The 13,297-nt window shown below is 40.2% G+C and overlaps 1 protein-coding gene across 3 annotated transcripts in view; it reads left to right on the top strand.

Moving 5' to 3' along the window:
• Window positions 1-13,297, top strand: part of lima1.S (LIM domain and actin binding 1 S homeolog) — a 44,117-nt gene that overhangs the window by 4,625 nt on the left and 26,195 nt on the right. For all 3 annotated transcript variants that reach the window (XM_018250174.2, XM_018250173.2, XM_018250175.2), the window contains exons 2-3: window positions 7,413-7,537; window positions 10,079-10,124. In XM_018250174.2, coding sequence (XP_018105663.1) covers window positions 7,422-7,537; window positions 10,079-10,124 — 162 coding nt within the window. In that variant the 5' untranslated portion in view covers window positions 7,413-7,421. The remainder of the gene's footprint in view (window positions 1-7,412; window positions 7,538-10,078; window positions 10,125-13,297) is intronic.

Here is a 13,297-nt window from a genome sequence, read left to right as displayed (position 1 = left end):
TATCATACCATAATATAATATTAATAATATGATATAAAATAAATCTATTTAATTGTTTAATCAATTGATACTATACTAAAGAGATCATGAAGGCCCGCCTTTAAAAAGCCCTGGGACCCAGTCTGGCTCCTGACCAATAGCTTAGGAATTCCTAATGAGATAATACTCATTTATACAATGGATAACAAGCCCACTGTAGTTATTCTTGGTGATAATTTGTTTTGCGACTATCCAGTGAAACACAAAAAAAATCCCCAGACAGTAAACAAAATGACTCGGCTTCCATTATTTGCCTGCCCATTCAGATGCATCACAGCGGTACTCACAAATGCTAAATGGATCATGCTGTAGTGCAATTGCATGGAGATTCTAACACAGTGATCCCCCAACCAGTAGCTCATGAGCAACATGTTGCTCTCCAACCCCTTGAATGTTGCTCCCAGTGGCCTCAAAGCAGGTGATTATTTTTGATTTCCAGGCTTGGGTGCAATTTTTGGTTGCATAAAACCAGTTGCACTGCCAAACAGAGCCTCGATGTATGTTGAAAATCCACACGGAGCTACTAAATGGGCGATCACAGCACTAACACAATGGGAAACCTATGAGAAGTGATAATGAATCCAGTGACTAGCTTGTCTGACACATTGGCTGCTTATGCACTGTACTGTAGATAACCGTTTAAAGGCCAAATTCTCCCCACTCTCAGAACAGGAAGAGCAGATCATCCCGTAGATAGAAAATAACTGGATATGTCAGTGTGGCAGGTAACTTATCTGCATTCAACCAGTGGAGTTTTCTATCTGGGATTAGTAGGCTCAAACAATACTTAGCTTTTAATGTACTCGGCAAACAATCATCTCTACCTTTAGGTCAGTGTTTCAGGAAATGCTAAATATTTATACAAATACTGTAACATCAGCTTATGGGTTATTAGCACATTGTATGTTCTACAAAATTGGCTGTTGAACTGCCATACATAATAACTCATGCTAAAGGCTGCTCAGCTGATCATGTGAACTTCCAATTACTGGACAACAATATCGATTTTACAGGATCAGTGGAAGAAAAATTTATCTTTTCTTATCTAACAGAAAATCTTTTGTCTGCACTTGGAGCCGCTGTGATCTGGGTATAGATTTTGGCACTGGAATGTGTACTTGCATGTTGAGAAATCTCCATTACCCTTAGGCTAAGGCCACACTAGGCGATAGCGCCGCGATTTGACTCGCGGCGACTTTTCGCCGCGACTTTTAAGCCGCAATCGCTGGGGAAACTTTTGCGCTGGCGTCTATGGGGAATCGCGAAAAATCGCCAGCGTAAAAACACACGCGGCGATCTTTTCTCTACTGTCACTCGAAATTGCCTCGCTAGGCGATTTCGAGCAACAATAGAAAAAAGATCGCCGCGTGTGTTTTTACGCTGGCGATTCCCCATAGACGCCAGCGCAAAAGTTTCCCCAGCGATTGCGGCTTAAAAGTCGCCGCGAGTCAAATCGCGGCGCTATCGCCTAGTGTGGCCTTAGCCTTAGGGCAGAGACACACAGTCAAAATCGTGGAGATTAGTCGTGCGACTAATCTTTATTTACTATTCTTTTCTATTTACCATTGACCCTAGCAGCATACTGTCTAAATCCTACATTTGGGAGCTGCAGAACAAAATCTTAATTCTGAGCCCTAAAAGAATAAAACAAACAGACCAACAGCAAACTGCCTTAAAGGGGTTGTTCACCTTCCAAAACATTTTTTTCATTTGAGTTGTTTTCAGATTGGTCACCATAAACAATTTTTTTTAAGATGCTTTCCATCTTTTATTTTTTCCTGTTTTTCAAAAATTTAAGTTCAGGGTCGGGCTGGGCCGGAGGGGACACAGGGAAAAAACCCAGCAGGCCCCTGGCTCTTGTGGGCACCACCGGCCCAGATCCGCACCCTGCTCTGGCTCTTCCTACTGCTCTTGGGCCTGTCGCGGCCACAAACCCACACTGCGCACTAAAGTGAACGCGAACACTGCATCACGGGGTGGGGTGGTCACAGGTCCGGACTGAGAATTAAAATAGGCCCTGGCATTTCAGGTACACAGAGGCCCAAACAGCCCCCACCCGCCCACTAAATACTGACCTTCTATGGCACCTTATAGCAGCCCCTCTGGCATTTGCCAGAACCCACAGATTGCCAGGCCTGGGTGGTCATGAGGGGGGCCCTGAAGCTGTGGGCCCCGGGCCCCCAGTCCGACCCTGTTTAAAATTTAATGTTTCTGTCGCTAGTGTTTGTTTGGCAGCTCAGTGATCCAGGAGCATCTGAACTGTTACAATATAGTTGATACATTTCTCAGTAGTATCTGTGGAATATTAGCAACTATTGTATCAATTCTAACAGCTGCCTGTAATGAAAACTCAGGGATTCTGCTCAGCAGGGATAAAGAAAAGAAATGTATCAACTAAATGTATCAATTTAGAACAGAGTTCGTTAGAATAGTTAGCATAGAGTTGTCGACTTTGAACTTCAATATTAAAAATAACAGTCGCAAATAGAAAATAGAAAGTAAATGGAATGAGTCGTTTCTGGTAAACAATCTGAAACCAACTGAACTGGAAAAAAGTTTTTGAAGATGAACAACCCCTTTGAGTTCCAGTGTATGCCGTCCTAAAGATTAACTGCCCTATTCATTTATTAGGTTAGTGTACAGATGGAGAAGGCCACGGCAAGTTATTTCTAACCTTTACTTTTCCTAATTTCTGAGAATCAATCTGTTCATGGCACAGCAAATCAAAGTTACCCTTTAGGCTGAATTAACATGAGCTGAATCCGTAGCATGTCACTTGGCTGAGCTGCATTTCACACTGGGGCACTGGCAAAAGTTATGAATAATAATAATGCCTTTGCATAACTCTGTTGTCTTAAATATTTACCAAGAATAAGTATGGTAGAACTGCCACCAAGCACATCACCTTTTTTTTTTTTTGCTTCTCTCTGCAAATACAAAGTTCCTTGAAAGCCAAAGGTCATAAAAGCAAACAAGCAAAGCAAAGAAGGTGTGCATGAGGCTTGTCATCTGTGCCTGTCTGGAAGTGCAGAAATAAGAATGAGCTCCTTGTCACTAAAGCTGGCCATAGACTCAAAGATCCGCTCGTTTGGCGATATCGCCAAATGAGCGAATCTTTCCCGCCGAAATGCCACTAACGGCATGGCTATATCGGGGGTAATTCGAACGTTCGGCTGTATGGTGGAATCGTATCGTGGCCACATATCGATCGGGAAGACCCGTCGGAAGCCCCCATACACGGGCTGATAACCTGTCAAATCGGTCATTTAGACCAATTTGACAGGTTATCGGCAGCTTTATCTGTCTGTGTATATGGCCACCTTTAAGGCTCCATTGTCTTTTTTTGGTAACCAGCATAAAGCAACATTGGGGTGCTCTAGTTATTGAAGATGCCAAATTAAATTAGTAACACAGAGTTCAGGATTGGAAGCAGAAGTGCATGAAAGTCCAAGGAACACAAAGATTCAGGCCAAATACATACAGATAGGTGTCTGCAAGTTGAGCATATAAAGATGGAAATGAAGGCAGCATGATACGATTTAGAAAGGTAAACAAGATAAGGATGTTGTAGCACACATACTCCTGGATGGTGTAGATGTAGACAAAGAAACACATATCCTTAAGTATACTCCCTTGTTCAACATGCGTGTGATGAATAGAGCAAGTTTCTAGAATATCCATCAAAAAGATAGCTGCAACTATCATTCTTAATTTAAATAGATTGCAGTCAGTGTGCCTGTTTTGCATTCATTGTATCCCTGATTTTCTAAATGAATGGGGACATTTTAGGCTACTGGCACATGGGGCCTTTTGAATGTCACTGCCTGAAGCAGCAATATAGGTATGGGACCTGTTATTCAGAATGCTCGGGTCCTGGGGTTTTCCGGATAACAGAACTTTCTGTAATGTGGATCTTCATATCTTAAGTCTACTGAAAAATCGTATAACATTGAATAAACCCAATAGACTGGTTTTGCTTCCAATTAACTAGATCTTCGTTTGGATCAAGTACAAGGTACTGTTTTATTATTACAGAGAAAAAGGAAATTATTTTTAAAATTTTGGATTATTTAATTATAATGGAGTCTATGGGAGATGGCCTTTTCCGTAATTTGGAGCTTTCTGCGTAATGGGTTTCCAGACAACTGCACCCATACCTGTATAACAGTCACACCCGTAGTGCCTGTAATTGTTTCTTACTGCTTGTTATGCTAGTTAATGACAAGGGTACATGGAGTGGTGACAGACGGTCCTCAATGCCAAATTCTAAAGCTAGCGTTTTGCCTCCAAGGCTTGCCTTTTAACACTGTGTGTTCCAGAACTAATGAACAGGTTGGGCATGTTTTATTCACCACTGTGTCGCCTGAGCGCAGCAGCAGACAAAAACCCAAAATGCCGGAAGCCTCAGTTCTGCACAAGGACAGCCTACAGTATACAAGCATTATAGTGATCTAATACACAAATCCTCTAAATTATATACATGAACATCTTGTAATTTATATTCTCCTAAACAATGCTTAGTGATGTCATAAGTTATAATCGGGGATCAGTGATGTATTTAATGTCTCATAACTCAATGTGTATTATAATAATATATCCCCAGTTATAAAATATGAGGGTATTGCAAGTCACTTCTGTGTTCCATGACCTGTATAAAATCATTGGGCCTTGTGCTTTTATATGGTAATGGAACTCCTCAGTGACTTATAACATCTTTTTATTTTACAATTCGGGATACATTATACATTATATAATGCACAAAAGCTATGAATATCTTGTAAATGATATCCTTATAAACGGTGAGTTCTGATGTCATCAGTTATAAACGGTGAGTTCTGATGTAATTTCTGTCACATGACTCACTGAAATTTGTGTATTATAATAAATAAAGTATCCCCAGTTGCAAAATATGAGGATATTAGAAGTTACCTATGAGTTCCATGACCTGTATATCGTCCTTAAACTCCTCGGTAACTTATAATATCCTTATATTTTACAAGAGGGGGTACTTTTATTCACTATATAAAGCACAATGTAATATCCCATCTGAGCTAAGTGATTTAGGAATATACTCCTATGCATCTGCTCTTGCTTGTGGTTAGGATAAGTACAGTAGCAATCCTCGATAGAAATCTCTCCATAAAAGGAGCCCACTGAAATACTAGGAGTCAGTCTGACCTGTACTTGCTGTATATACTCTCCGCACCTGTGAGCATAAATGAGGGCCGTAATAGTTCTTTTATTGTCTCCATTTATGGCTCTCCGTTCTGTACATGTAAAGTCTTTGATGTATGACAATAGTTGCAGGCAAACCCCTGCCTCCTTATTGTGTGTTTCTATTTACTCTGGCATCTGTCTGGTGCTTATACCACCTAGGGATATTATCATGTTTAATTAGGCATATACGGTTCTGTGGGAGGCCACTTTTTTCAGTCTTTCAATGAATGGTAGAAATAGAGATTCTTCATACAAGCAAGTATAGAAACAACAAGTCTATAAAACTGTTAAACAGCAGAGTGAGCATTAGAAGTTAAACACTAAGTACAGCACTTCACTGCAAACACCCACGGCATTCGTGCAGGTCTTTTCATAAGGGGCCACTCGACAGGGGACCTGGGTACTGCGCATAACTTTGGATGAACCACATAACAAACAAATATCTCCGGCTGTGGGAACCATTGCTCAGCTGTAGCACCCAAAGAATGACCCTATTGTTCCTCCACGACTGCTAATTGGCTTTAGTGTTAAACATTATTTTTACCTGTTAACTCTACATACCCTAAATGACTGATTTTGATTTTGTAAATATCTTTTTATCTATGGAACAGGCATTTAGGGTTGGCTAATGCTGTGAAATTGTTAAAATTTATCACATTATGTTTCTGTGTCAACACCCCCCCCCCCCACTGGTTCCTGAGTAAGTTTGTTTGAGTAACTACTTTGTGACTACTACAGACTACTACAGAGACTCGTTTATTTATTTTTAATGCAGATATTATTTGATTGGTTTATCTGGTAACCAGGTGATTCAACAGGAATGCATAGTTATGCTGTCATGGCCTGGCACAATAACACATTTCTATACATTCTCTTAAATTGCTTCTTGTGGGTTATAGACTTAGTTATTTACTAGAGGTATTTATTGCCTGGGAAGTCTGATTCCCTACAGGGGATTTATTGTCATTAGTCATGCATGTCCATAGCTAAGACTCAATTGCGTCTCGCTAGTATACACAATTGTTGCTACCTAATATCTGAACTTCTGCTTTAGATCTGTCTCCGCATAAGAGAAATTATACAATATTTAGATATTTTTATCCAGCTTTTTATACAACCGTATCACTTCTGTCTATGGGTTATTTATGAGTTTTTGTAAAGGGGTATGAGCTCCTTAAGACCGGTATATTTTTTATAAATGTTCTTAAAATTCTATTTATAATTCTTATGTTATTAATATGTTGCTATTATAAATCAGGTTAATAGAAATATATGAAGACTCAGACACACAGTTCTGCATTATTGCATGAATGTGTTTCAGAGGCGACCCCATGTTGATTTTGCTAGTTAAGCAATGCTACTATTGCATTATATACTCGGTGCAATTTTAGCGGTCTTTTTTGGATCGCTGCTACAAATAACCAAGAAGAGCTTGTTCTAGTGCACTCATTGCCTTTCTTGCTCTGTATTCATAATATTTGCCGAGTTCTGCTCTTTTATAGTTGTTAGCATTATTTATTTAAGCTAGATGTTCAATGTACAAGTCACTTTAAAGGGCATTTATTCAGTGGCACTGCGAAGTGGTACATGGGCAGCTTGAATGGCACAGTGGCCTTCTTAGAACTCTTGCAAAGTATTATACTCTGCAGCTAGTTGACTAACAGATTTCTGTACACCAGGGGTCCCCAACCTTTTTTAACTGTGATTGACCCAGCGACAAATCTCCTCTACCGCGGACGACAAATCTCCTCTACCGCGGACGACATATCTCCCCGAAATGCCTTCCCGCCGGCAAGACTGAATAGCTGGCAGGCTGGCATTCGGAACGCTTCATTTTTTAAAGTTGCCCGAAGTTGCCTAATGAGGAGAGAACCTAAACGCCATCCCAGCCGAAGGCCTTTCGGGGAGATTAGTCGCCCGCAGTAGAGGAGATTTGTCGCTGGGCGACTAATCTGCATGTTTGCTTATCAGTAAGTCAGGACCTTCTTACTTGTTCTGGTTTGTAAACACTGGACCAGTCTTTCCTAGGAAAACCTTCTGTGGTTCGCACAGATATTTGTGAGGAAGTTTATTATGCATCAGATATAGGTAAGGATGTTGTTCAAATAAAATTTCCTTCTTCCTAGTAGTAATTATTCATAACCATTTTTTGTCAGGTGCTGAAGATGGATGCATCTCCTTTTAGAAGGGGTCAGTGGGCCTCCCATTCTGTCCGAGTCACCTCAAGGGAACTGTCTCTAGTGAAACCAAAGAATGCAGCCATTATGGAGATTTTCTCGAAGTAAGTACCATGGCTAATTTTACATTTATTTAAATTGCTTTGTATACAGGGACAGTCTTGGCTTTATCACTTTTACTGCCTGATGATTTCCATACTTTGAGTTAACTGCCAGCAGATTTTTGGAATATTTTGTGCTCTTGGTGAAACCTGTAGTTTTCCTAAGAAAACTATGTACTGTTTATTTCAGACAACCTGTGCTTTCTAAATCTGATAAGATAAAATGACTTTACCTAAAAATGCTTTCTATTTCTAGCATAGAAAGAAAATCACAAATATATAAAATTATTTCCACAGAAATACATCTGACTTGGGAAGCTCTTAGCTCTCCCAAGCATTCCATTTCCAAGTATTCTAGTTTTATGGAAATTCCTGTATAGATCAGAAACTCCACAGTACTATAATACCGTATTGTCAACTCGTCACTCTAGAATAGTTATACATTTGATTACAATCCCAAAATCAACCCCAGAAAACCCATATATTTTTGGAATGTACACATTGATGCATTCAGAATGCCGCTGTGCCCCAGTTTACCAAACTGCAAAGCTTTTTTTAAAGCTTTTAAAACTCTTCTCCCCCCCTTCTCTGCTGTAATCTGAGCCCAGAGCTATAAATGAGCAGGGAGAGACTCGGGCAGGACGTGATGTCACACCAAGCTAATACTGCAGCTGCTATCCTAAACAAACTGAGAGCTTCTTAAGCATTCTACAGAATAAATCTAGCATTCTAGTTTGCACTATTGCAGCTAATTTATTGGCAATAAAAAGCCTCCGTAGCTTTCCTTCTCCTTTAAGAAAAGGCAATGAATGGGTTTTTTGTTGTTGCTGTGTTTTATTTCAATATTTTTATTTGCATTTTAAAAGTACATAATGGCTGTCATCTGAAAAAGGATGCAAATAAGCATAATATGCATAACCTAACATCTCAAAACAATTGTACGTGTACTTTACAATAATTACATTTCTGCATACAGTCTGATGTACCATCAGCTACTGTCAATATTATTTGTTACATTTGGGACAACGTCTGCCAAATTCACTTTTGACAAACAAATTAAACTGTAACTAAAGGACAGAACCTGTCTATGTTCCTTTCTGCCTTGGGAGCTATCTAGAATTGTTTCACTACACATTAAGGGTCAGGGCACACAGGCAGATTCGGGGAGATTAGTCGCCCGGCGACAAATCTCCTCTTCTTCAGGGTGACTAATCTCCCCGAATTGCCTTCCCGCCGGCTTTTCCGAAGTCACCCTCACGAGAAAACTTCGGGCGACTTTGGAAAACGAATTGCGCCGAGTGCCATCCCACTGGCGATTTACATTTTAGCCTGCGGGGAGGCAGTTTGGGGAAATTAGTCACCCCGAAGAAGAGGAGATTTGTTGCCGGGTGACTGATATTCCCCGAATCTGCCTGTGTGCCCTGACCCTAAATGCTAAGGAGAGCAATGGGGTTATCAGTTCCATATCAATGATATTACCATGGAGTCCAGATTTTCAAAAATTTGTTATTAGTGTCCAGCAAAATGCTAGACATTTTTTCCTGTGTTTTGTGATGTCAGTAGATATCTGTTTAGTTTTCCTTGCTCTTGCTATGGTTCTTTTAGCTGCTGTCGGGGAGAGTTCCTCTGGTTTTTTACATAGTAGCGCAAAGCTTGGATGTTTTGGGATTGCTACCTGAAACACTGAATATAACCTATATAAATTCTGATACAGTATATTTGTGCACTTGGGCACTGCCACCACACATGAAACATTGTACCTCTTTGTCCACATCCCCTAAAGCATTGGGGGTCTGCTGTCGTGTGTTTTTTTTTTTTTTTTTTTTTTTTTAACTTTGTAAAATATTTTGATAGCATTTTTGTTTTCGCCCTACACCTCCGTATTGTTAAAATGAAAGTTTTGAAAGGATTGAGCTCTGCCTATATGAGCACACCAGTGTGTGCACAGAAAGATTCCTATAATGATAAGGATGACTGGTCTCTCTGTACACACAGGCGTGCTGCATCCTGCTTTACCACTCCCAGGAAAGTTAGCCACCTTCCTACTGTGCAAACACCTAAACCCCCACCTGTTGCACTCAAACAGCACGGCTTTTAAAGGTGCATTTTACCCCAAGACAATTGTACGTGTACTTTACAATAATTACATTTCTGCATACAGTCTGATGTACCAAGGTGCATTTTACCTCTTCTTCAATATAAGTGCAATGAATGGGGCTTCTGCTGAACATGCTTTTTGCTTACCCTATTCTTTAAATCATAATCTTGATCTAAACAGGAAAATTTAAGCTTTCAAGGTAGATAATCCGGTTACCAGTGCACAACCTTCCTGCATAATGGACTTAATCTAATCTAATTTAATGTAATCTAATCATGTACCTCAAAAGAACTAAACATGAAGTAGCTTTAATATTTGCTCACCGTAAATGTTGTCTTTACAAGCAGTATATATGTGTGATATATAATGTTACTGCATTATAGTCCTCTACCATTCCCAAACCTTCTTATTATGCCCCCTTTAACTGATGGTTTTATCTCCCCAAGGTATCAGAAAGCTGCTGCCGAGTCAAGTTTTGAAAAGAAGAAATCTGTAAGTACTTGTTAAGTAAAAGCATTTGGTTCTGCACATGACGCGCACAATTCAGTGCGTTGATTGACCTGCTTCTTAAAGGGGAACCGTCATCACAAATGTGCCCCATTGTATTATAATAGAATTTTAATTTATTACACAGTGTTTTTATTTTCGATTGATGTTATAGATTTCATTTACAAGTTTGGTTAACCCCCAAGTTGTGAGATGATGTTTTTGCACCAAGGCAAGGGATAGGTGCATGTGAATACAAGTGGTGCAGAGCATATAGGCACTGAGGCCATGATGCAGCAGTAGACATTTCGTGATGGTTCGGTAGCCTACCTTTTGTACTGGCCTGGCTAAGCCCCACTTAGGGCAATGGTGTATGGGATGTTGTGTGTCCTGTGATAAATCTTGACTACCGCAGAAGGAAACCATGCCTTGTTTCCTTCCCACAGGCTAAAATGCAAATAGCTCTTGGGGAAACCTTCACAGCGTAATGAAACTTTGGGCAACCTACTTTCTCTTCACACCAAGTGGTAACATGAAATGTGTCAAAAATCCTTGGAGTGCATCATAATCAATGGTCACTCTAACACACTTTTTTTATTGGTTAAAACAATAACACATTGATAAAAAGGTGGTTATTGTGGTTCTATGTATATGTATACACCACTTGGTGTGAAAAGGAGTTATAGAGCAATGTAATAAATCTAGTAATCCAAAGTAGCATGCCATTGTAAATGTTAGCTGATAACTGGTTGCTTTGGGTTACTAAAACTGTAGGTGATGTAATAAAGGACTAAGTTTCCTGATGCTTTCAGAGCAGTAACCAGTCATTAAAATGTACTGTCCTGTTTAAAAAATGAAAGTAGTTTAAACAATAAAAGTAAGCTTCTGGCTGCTATTAACGGAGAATAAAAGTAATTTTGTACATGGGGGTACCAAAAGTTAGGCACCCCCATGTGATTGTATTTACTTATCTGACTCTCCAGGTTGGTGCTCCTATCAGCAGAAAACTGCCCAGCAGGGGCGGACTGGGGGGCCTGGGGCCCACAAGGACTCCTGTGCAGGTCCCCCGCTACCAGACGGCGATGCACTGAAAAAAAATGATTTTTTTTTTAATTAAAAAAACTGTTTGGGAGAGGGGGTCTGGCCCGGCGGGGGCCCACTAGGGTCGGGGGCCCACCGGGTATTTTCCCGGTGTCCCGCCAGTCCGATACTGCTGCCCAGGCCTGGGGTTCTTCCACCACATAGCGATCCTCTTCCTGCAGCTTCTTTCAACTCACAGCTGTGCATGCGCAGTAGAGCGAAAATCTGAACTTTAGCAAAAAAGACGATTATTTCGTTCTACTGCACATATGCCTACCCCAGGAAATTTGAAGAGTGAAGATCCAGGAAGAGGATTGTTCCGTGGTGCTCGTTGGAAGAATCCTGGGCCAGTGCAGTTTTCTGCTGATAGGAGCACCGACCTGGGTGTCAGGTAAGTAAATACAATCACTTTTGCCACCCTAAGTATAAAATGGCTTTCCTTCTCCGTTAAAAACTTGGGGCAATTGTTGTGCCTATTCTACATTCTTTAATGTCTTGAAATGTTCCCTAGGTTTGGAAATTGTGAACTGGAGATACGGCATAAAAAATGTTCCCTCCCATTTCTAAGGATGTCACACCAGTCAAACGTGGCATGTTAGATGGTGTAGATATTAAAGGAACAGTAACATCAAAAAATGAGTGTTTTAAAGTAATAACAAAGTGTTGCCCTGCACTGATACTGCTGTCTTTGCTTCAGAAACACTAACATTGTTTATACTGTATAAATAAACTGCTGTGTAGGAGAAATCCTTTGAATGGCTGCCCCCATTGCTACACCGGTTCAGGTTGCAAAGCAGATAGCAAATAAGCTCTGTAGAACATAATGGTGTTATCCGTTCTCCCCTATTTAACCTGTACCATATAGCCTTTTTTCAAATTCCACCATTGCTACACATCAGCTTGTTTAAATGAACTATAGTAGTGTTTCTGAAGCAAACACATCACGTTTACCAGTGCAGGGCAACAGTACATGATTTTTTCTTTACATTAAAACACTGTCGTTTTTACTGTTTCTCTAAGATGTTTGTATGTATAAATAACTGATTCTTCTCATTATTTCCCCCAATTACTCTACAAATCTTTTACTGTCCTAAGCAATTATTCATTTTAAAGTGAAACTAACCTCCCCATCCCTTGTTGGTTTTCAACTGTAAGTCCCTTTTCACAGTCCTCCTGACCTTTTCCTAGCTGCATCTCCTGCACTGCCGAAAAGTCATCTGGTCCCTTGTACCTGCTGCTGAAGTGCAGAGCTGTGAATGAAGGGTTGTCTTCCTTCATATTTGGCCATGTTGCTTCCCCGGGGGGGGGGGGGGGGGTAGGTTAGATTTATATAACTGCCATACTCTCTGGCTGACCACAAGCTTCCTTCTCTCATCCATCAAAAAACTTGAGAGGGCCATGGATTATCAGATCAATATAGCCTGTACATAGAGAGGGATCATCATTTTTCTATTCTTTTGCAGTAAGCATGCTTCTGTAGGAAATGCTTAGTGTAAAGTATTGACCCCAAATTGTCAGTCTAAATAAAAGTTTGTGCATTGTGTAACATTAGCTTTGGTGTACTTTAGCAGAGCTGTAATTAAAGTGGATGATAAAACCAGGTTTCCTTTTTAAACCTTCAACAAAATAGTAAACGCCCCTGCTTACTCTTTAGATGTTGAATCCTTCTTCCTCTAATCTTCAATTTAAAGGAAATAGATAATTTTCCATTTTAATTATCCCCATAAACCACTTCTGCTACCATAATCCTCTGGGCTGGGCCCTTTTTTATTTGACAATGTAATTGATTTTATTGCTGTAAAAACTAACCTGGAGGAGCGCATATATCCACCCATGCTGTGTGGGGAAATAACTGAATGAATCAAGCACACATTAGGTAGTGCAACTAAGGGATATATTTATCAAAGAGTGAAGTTCCGCCACTAGAGTGAAATTCCGCCACTCTCCATTCATTTCTATGGGATTTTTATAGGCGTATTTATCAAAGGGTGAACTTTCACTTTCACCCATTGATAAATACGCCTTTCAAAATCCCATAGAAATGAATTGAGAGCTGCGGAATTTCACTCTAGTGTCGGAAATTCACTAAGGGGCCAATT

Source organism: Xenopus laevis, chromosome 2S (genome assembly GCF_017654675.1).
Source record: "Xenopus laevis strain J_2021 chromosome 2S, Xenopus_laevis_v10.1, whole genome shotgun sequence".
Classification (NCBI taxonomy): domain Eukaryota; kingdom Metazoa; phylum Chordata; class Amphibia; order Anura; family Pipidae; genus Xenopus; species Xenopus laevis.
This window is presented reverse-complemented; position numbering and strand designations above follow the sequence as displayed.